At 39.4% G+C, this 8,386-nt stretch overlaps 1 protein-coding gene across 1 annotated transcript; it reads left to right on the top strand.

Annotated features, from left to right (window-relative positions):
* Positions 1–4,119: 4,119 nt before the first annotated feature.
* Positions 4,120–8,055, top strand: LOC121879596 (putative uncharacterized protein DDB_G0279653). Its single transcript, XM_042386264.1, has 5 exons — positions 4,120–4,207; positions 6,662–6,906; positions 6,994–7,274; positions 7,446–7,848; positions 7,990–8,055. Exons 1-5 carry the CDS (start codon positions 4,120–4,122, stop codon positions 8,053–8,055), a joined length of 1,083 nt encoding a protein of 360 aa, XP_042242198.1.
* The last annotated feature ends 331 nt before the right edge of the window (positions 8,056–8,386 follow it).

Genomic DNA, 8,386 nt, shown 5'->3' with positions numbered 1-8,386 from the left:
CTTGGTATGGTTGATGGTGACATGGTTGTTGGTGGCCCAGTTTGGAGACTGTTATAATCCTGAAGGCGGTATAGTTGAGCGGTTGTTGCGCTTCAGTCCAATAATTGGAGTCGTCGACATATTTCCACGAGCAGAGCTCTCTTAGGGCATCATTGATGACCATAAGGAAGCAGAGTGGTCCCATCTTGGTGCCTTGGGGGACGCCACAGGTGAGTGACTGAAAGGTGGAGACAGCCCCTCGGAAGCGTACAGCTTGGCGTCGGTCACTGAGGAAGTCTGTAAGCTATGGTATGAGACTTCTCCGAAGCCCGAGGTCAATAGCTTTGTTTATGATTATATTGTGGTCGACTAGGTCGAACGCTTTAGTGAAATCAATGAAGGCGACAGCTACAGACGTTTTTCGTTTCTCGAGATGGCGGTATATGTAATCAAGAAAGCTGACAAGACAGTGAGTGGTGGAGGAAGTTTTCATGTTGCCAAATTGCTGAGGGTCTACGACTCCTGCAATATCAGCATAAGCCCAGTCAAACACAAAACTTTCACAGATTAGGGCTAAATAAGGATTGCAATAGGTCGTAGCTGATTTGCTGATTTCCGTGGGGCTGTTGACTTGTGTGTGTGTTTGTGTGCGTGTGTGTGTGTGTGTAGCAGCTGACATACAACAACAGAGAAACTCACCTCTTGATCATACAACATATATGAGTATAACAGAATATACTGTATATACAACAGATATATTGTCTACATCTAAAAGGACAACACCCACTTCCCGGTCATCCGTTATAAAAGTATTTCCTACATCAATTGAACTTTTTATATCTCGTCACGTTGAACTTTTTCTCTGGTGAACATCGTGACGTTCAGCCTCCCACCTCACTCTGTTTTGTTCAATGATTTTATGTGTAGGTTTTTCAATATTGGTGAAATGTCAAGTGCGGCCAGTAGGGTGAGCGGCGGCCCGTGCACCTCCCACCATGCAGCCATTGATTAGAGGCATTTAAAATTTTCTGATTGAGGATTTATTTTACTCTGTGAGGATCAAGTAACTTACTAGGAGCTTCTGATACTATGAACAGTGAATCATGTTATGGTGAATATTGCCTGGCCTTGCTCGTGTTAGGTGTATAACCCTGACTGCCCCAGTTCACCGTCCCTGACACGGGTCACCACCTCCCGCGGTAATATCTCAGTCGGGGAAGATGTTTGGTTCTTGCCTGGACCACCCGGGGCTCCGTGGTCAATAGTAATACCAAGGTACACAACCTCGGCACCCAGGTAATGTGTGGGTAAAGTTTTAGGTCTGTAACTGCTTCTGTTTTGGTGCTGTGACCGGAACTGACAGACAGACACTCACCTCTTTATATTATTGTAAGTAATATAAAGTATTCGTATAAAACATTTAATTTATTACTGCTGTGTGCGTGTGTGTGTGTATGTGTGTGTGTGTGTGTGTGTGTGTGTGTGTGTGTGTGTGTGTGTGTGTGTGTGTGTGTGTGTGTGTGTGTGTGTGTGTGTGTGTGTGTGTGTGTGTGTGTGTGTGTGTGTGTGTGTGTGTGTGTGTGTGTGTGTGTGTGTGTGTGTGTGTGTGTGTGTGTGTGTGTGTGTGTGTTTTGCTTCACATTTCAGCTGTGTTAAGCCTCAGGCCCCGCACTCAACAGCTAAGAATAAATAAGGAACATTAATAAAACACAATATCTAGTTAACTTTTACTTAGCAAAGGCAAATGCAGGTGTGAAGGATATTATATTGTCTTGTTCATCCTCGAAATTTCCATCATAATATTAATATTCTAATCAAATGCAGGTACACACACACAGAGTTATACTTTAAATCATTTATTTAGTATTTCCATTCATCATATATTGTATTTTTATGTTTATTAATAAGAGAATCTCGAATAAAAGTGATGGAAAGATAAAATACTAGAAATAACTTCTAATAAATGGGAGAAAAATGAACTCAGGAGAATTTATTACATTGAAGACCAAAAACAAAAAATCCAATAATAGGTAACAAACGATAAATGAAAGAACATTAAAATAAAGGAAATGAAAAGAAGTAAACAACAAAAACCTAAATAACCCAATAATTAAGCTTATTAATAACTGAATAATGGAAGCTTGAAGCATAAGCTGAACTCTAAATTGAAATTACTCTAAAATACACAAAGATTCTTACACTGTTCTCTATTGTTCTCTCAGTTAAGAAAAAAAAATCACGTACAAATTCCTAAAAATACGGATTCAAGGTTTATGTAAATTGTTGTACTAAAACACCCACGTAACTGTTACTGAATTACATTATCGAGTTAACTGATGATCCATGGAACACTGTGAAGCATTTGGGATTATTTTCTACACTGGATTAGGTTGTGAGTCGGTTTAGAGCTTCCTGTAGTTTATAAGATACACAGGTGTTGAGCTGTGAATATCGAGTATAGAGTGTTGTTAATCTCATAGACTCAAGGGTGATGACAGGTGTTGAGCTGTGAATATCGAGTATAAGAGGTGTTGTTAATCTCGCAAGACTCAAGGGTGATGACAGGTGTTGAGCTGTGAATGTCAGTATAGAGTGTTGTTAATCTCAAGACTCAAAAGTGATGACAGGTGTTGAGTTTGTATATATAGATCTTACAGGTGTTAATAACTCGTAAGACTCAAAGGTGATGACAGGTGTTGATCTACCGCCTGTTGGTGTTGAGGACGTTAGACATGTCCCTGTAGGTAACCGTAGGGAGTTGGGACACTACTATTACCACAGGAAACATTATCATTCTTCAGGGTAAGGTTGTCAGGAACAGGAACACATGGCTGAACTGTGATTCCGGTGATAAGAGGCACAGATGGCTACAGAAGTCAAACTGGCAGGGGTTCCATAACTACAGGTAGACGAAAGAAAATTAATTAATAAAACGAGGTAATATCGTATAATTAGAACAGGTATTTCCAATTTTAACCTGAGTAATTTTTAATAAGGACAATCATCTGAGTCACTGGGTTAAAACAGCATCTAAGTTGCGTTACCTTATTACGAAAGCCGAAGTTGTCTGGGCTGTAGTGGTGTATCCAGGAGGTTTGAGTGATGGTGGTGGTGGTAAGACCCGTATGTCGTCCTCACAGTTATCTACGGTACACGTCATCACCTGAGATATCAACACAGCATCAACCCAGCATTAATACATCTATAGATCCCCAAAACAGCATTAACACAGCACAAACACAGCATCAAAACAGTATCAAACAAACTCAACATAGCCTTAACACAGTATCAACACAGCATCAACACAGCATCTTTCATCAACACAGCATCAACACACACCTTTCTGTGCAGGTCATCAGTCCAGAAGAGATGATCTTGCCACACCGCCATATCGTATACAGACGCGACCAGCGGCCCCGACCTCTGTAGAAGTGATAAAAAAAACTGATGGATAGAGACAGACCAGAGGTAGACAGAGAGACAGACAGACAGATAAAAAGCCGTGATATCATCCTTACAACACAGGGAAGGAAGTCATCGTGCCTAGATGTCATAAACGTAACGATAATATTTACAAAAGAGACGATCTTTACACCGAGTATACTATGCGTAGTAAACAGAGCATCACTGTACCAATCATCCGGGATAGTGAGCCTCTTCCTGTCTATTATGTAAGTTTGTAAACAGTTCTTCAGGATTTTGCCGCTGTACATAGACCATCTCGTAAACTTTCGTATTTCAATGCATAGCAGATTAACTTGATTTGTAAAGCGCACCCTTTTATTTTGCATTCGTCGTGTGATTATAAACAGTGTCATTTATAGATGATAAAATATGATATTTTGGTATTTAAGGATTTTGTTTTACTGTACTTTTGTGAGTTATATTTTGTTTTGCGGTTCGTGAATTTTGTTGAGTTATTACATTATTAAATGTTTTATTTCGTATATTATTATAAATTTTGTTATTTATGGTGATTTATTAAGATTTTCCAATTATTATGGATGTTGTGTTGTTTGTGAGTTATTAGAGAGTTAAACATTAAATTCATATTATTACACTTGATGTTAATATACCAGACACAGTGTTAGTATGAATGACACACACACACACACACACACATAAAGTTCCCCAAAGTTCATGCAAAGAATCACCATCATCTTTCAAGCGTTCCATGATCTTGCTGTTGTTGTCATACCAGTGCAGATTACGGTGTCGAGAGTCGAAGGTGAAGGCGGATGGTCGAGAGAACTGGCAAGGAAGGGGCTATCTGAACCATCCATCCCTGCCCTATGGATGGTTGCCATAGGTCCTGCAGTACTCCAATACACCATCCTGTTAAATACCAGAGTCCTATGTTATATATATATCCAAAAAATTTCTTTCTATATGTTAATGAAATTCCTCTGTTTTATATTCTCGTATAGTGGAGCTTTAAAGTATATATATACAGTATATTGTTTTGAGTTGAGAGTTAGGTTAATGCCTTTTTAAGATATAGTCAATGTTGTGATAAAGAAGGGTCTTATTTGGCTGTGGAATAGGTTAGTGAATAAAATGATAATATTCAACAAGAAACTCACTTACTCTTTATCTCATGCCACTCCTTCTAACCTCCTACACTCACTCACTCCTCCTCCTCCTCACTCCTCACTCCTCCTCTCCTCCTCTCACCTTTGTAAAAGTCAGTTGTATGGCCCTGGGAGTGTGGTCGGTAGGCAGTAGAGTGTGACAGTAATCATTTTCATCTTACAGACACTGATCCTCTTGTTCTTAGTGTCTGTGAGGTAGAGATTCGACCCACGTAGTCTACAGCCACGTCCTCAAACCATGACTGCACTGTGAGGAGTCTACGGTGATGATTGATGTTTGTTGATGATTGATGATGATTAATGCATGTGTTATATTGATATTTCGACGAATGCTGCTGGTAACTGGTACTACTACTACTACTACTACTACTTCTACTACTACTACTACTACTACTTTTTTTTTTTTTTTTTTTTAACGTGGCCTCAGCCTCCCCAATAGCCACCTTGCACCATTTATTTTGCCTTATTAAATATCCTAATACATAAGCTATCCTATCTGTGTTAAATTAGTTGAGCCGCAGATCTATGCATTCAGTGACTGTAACCTCATAGTCAATATCTACATGCAGTTGTCGGAGTAGGGCAGAAGCTCTCGTTCCTAAAGCGAAACAAAGCCGACCGAAGGAGAGAAGGACAGTCGACATCTCATCAGGCTGTAACATAACTTCTGGGCTGCTGCTTCTGTTCGGAGATCAACTCCGCAGTCTGGTGTAAAACATCTTGAACTTGGGCCCATCCACAAGTTGAAACACTAGAGTGAGCTGCCTTGATCAACATTTGAATTCTCTCTCCATATGCCCTTCTCTTGTCGTTCCTCGTTCCTCCCTAGTGCAGCATCGAGAGCTAGGTTACAGTGACAAGCGGCCATAGAGGATCAAAAATCCTGATGTCAGAAAGCGTCTCGCGTGAAGTCTCGAGCACTGAACGTCCACAGGCTTCGTTAGATGTTTGAAGTCACTGTTGGAAGATCTCGCCATCCAGTGGAAGGAGGTCAGTTCTACCATGACGTCCGGCAATTTCCTTCAACAATATTTGCTGTGAGATCCTTACCTCATGCCTCATACATATGACCCCTCTTGCAGACCATGGCGTGATCGCCATCATAGGAAGAGCCACACACGCATTGGGAGGGCAAACCATCTACTGTGCCGTACCTTGAAGCAATAGCATCTATAAATTCTTGTTTATTAGGCTGGAAACCATTTGCCCTTATCGGTAACGTAGTTAACCAGTTCAACGACGCCACCTCCTGCGCTATAGCTACTTTTTTTGTCAAATTTTTCTGGAACCTGCAGCAAAGTTGCTGCAACTTATGACTTTGGCCGTGCTGTCGTTCTGTCGTAATGGACCTTCGAATCTTGTTTACTTCTCTAGTATCCACCTCCTCTGTTGCATTCTGAGCTATTATGTGGTCCGTGAGGGGTGCGTGAGCTTAACTGAGTTTTGATGTTCGGTGGCAGCAATCTCCTCTGGATTGGTCAATCCCATTCCTCCTAGTCTTGGTGGTTCTACTACTATTACTACTACTATTGCTATTTCTACTTCTGCAATAATAATAATAATAATAATAATAATAATAATAATAATAATAATAATTAACAAGAAAATAATAAATAACAATAATAACAAAAATACAGAAAAAACGACAGACAGACAAACAGATATTCAGCTACTCAAACAGACAGACAGATAGACAAACGAAAAAACAAATAGTCAGACAAACATTCAAACAAAGAAACAGACAAACATACAAACAGACAGACAGACAGACAGACACAATCATTACCCCACCACACTTACAGTCATTGGTCGAGATAAGTGACGCTACATCTTGTCTCAGCGGTTTACTGTACACGAGGCCGGACACACCAGCTGCAGTACACCACCTCGTCCTTAGGGGATAGGAAACTCCACGCTGATGAGGGCGACGAGAGATTATATGAGGTTAAATAAACTTAGATAATGTTTACTATATATTGTTATCTAATATTTATATTTCTTTTATATCATACTCTCTCTCTCTCTCTCTCTCTCTCTCTCTCTCTCTCTCTCTCTCTCTTAGCACTTGCCATCTCTCCATTTTCCGTCAGGCCAAGATTCAGTCAAGCAGAGAATCAACCAAGCAGAGAATCAAGCAAGCAGAGAATCAATCAAGCAGAGAATCAAGCAAGCAGAGAATCAATCAAGCAGAGAATCAATCAAGCAGAGAATCAACCAAGCAGAGAATCAACCAAGCAGAATCAATCAAGCAGAGAAAATAACTGACAGAGAAACAATCAAGCAGAGAATCAATCAAGCAGAAATCAAACAGCGAATCAATCAAGCAGAGAATCAAGTAAGCAGAGAATCAACAAGCAGAGAATCAAGCATGCAGAGAATCAATCAAGCAGGTAATCAATTAAGCAGGGAATCAATCAAGTAGAGAATCAATCAAGCAGAGATCAAGCAAGCAGAGAATCAAGCAAGCAGAGAATCAATCAAGCGAAATCAATTAAGCAAAGAATCAATCAAGCGGGAATCAATTAGACAGGGAATCAATCAGAGAATCAATCAAGCAGAGAATCAATCAAGCAGAGAATCAATCAAGCAGTGGATCAATCAGAATCAATTAAAGGGAATCAATCAATCAGAGAATCAATCAAGCAGAGAATCAATCAAGCAGAAAATCAATCAAAGAGAATCAATCAAGCGGAAATCAATTAAGCAAAGAATCAATCAAGCAGAATCAATTAAGCAGGAATCAATCAATCAGAAATCAATCAAGCAGAGAATCAAGACAAAGAGAATTAATCAAACCAGGAAATCAATTAAGCAAAATCAATCAAGCAGGGAATCAATTAAGCGAGGAATATAAATCAAGAATCAATCAAGCAGAGAATCAATCAATCAAGAATCAATCAAGCAGTGGATCAATCAAGCAGAATCAATCAATCAGAGAATCAATCAAGCAGAGAATCAATCAAGCAGAGAATCAATCAAGCAGAGAATCAATCGGAGAATCAATCAAGCAGTGGATCAAATCAAGCAGAGAATCAATCAAGCAGAGAATCAACCAAGCAGAGAATCAATCAAGCAGAGAATCAATCAATCGAGAATCAATCAAGCAGAGAATCAATCAAGCAGAGAATCAATCAATCAAGAATCAATCAAACAGAGAATCAATCAACAGAGAATCAATCAATCAGAGAATCAATCAATCAGAGAATCAACCAAGCAGAGAATCAATCAATCGAGAAATCAATCAATCAGAGAATCAATCAAGCAGAGAATCAATCAAGCAGAGAATCAATCAATCAGAGAATCAATCAAGCAGAATCAATCAATCAGAGAATCAATCAATCAGATAATCAATCAATCAGAGAATCAATCGAGAATCAACCAAGCAGAGAATCAATCAATCAGAGAATTAATCAATCAGAGAATCAATCAAAGCAGAGAATCAATCCAACAGAGAATCAATCAATCAGAGAATCAATCAATCTGAGAATCAATCAATCAGATAATCAATCAATCGAGAATCAATCAAGCAGAGAATCAATCAAGCAGAGAATCAATCAAGCAGAGAATCAATCAATCAGAGAATCAATCAATCAGAGAATCAATCAATCAGAGAATCAATCAATCAAAGAATCAATCAAGCAGAGAATCAATCAATCAGAGAATCAATCAATCAGAATCAATCAAGCAGAGAGCACAGGTAGTGGGGAACACGGTGGAGCTCTGAGCTGACAGCAACTCAGACGTGAATATGTATGGAGACAATTTCTGTTGGACAAGGAAAACTATATCACGGCGTGTCCAGGGAGAGCTCCTCT

Source organism: Homarus americanus, unplaced genomic scaffold, assembly GCF_018991925.1.
Source record: "Homarus americanus isolate GMGI-L3 unplaced genomic scaffold, GMGI_Hamer_2.0 scaffold25895, whole genome shotgun sequence".
Taxonomy (NCBI): Eukaryota; Metazoa; Arthropoda; class Malacostraca; order Decapoda; family Nephropidae; genus Homarus; species Homarus americanus.
This window is presented reverse-complemented; position numbering and strand designations above follow the sequence as displayed.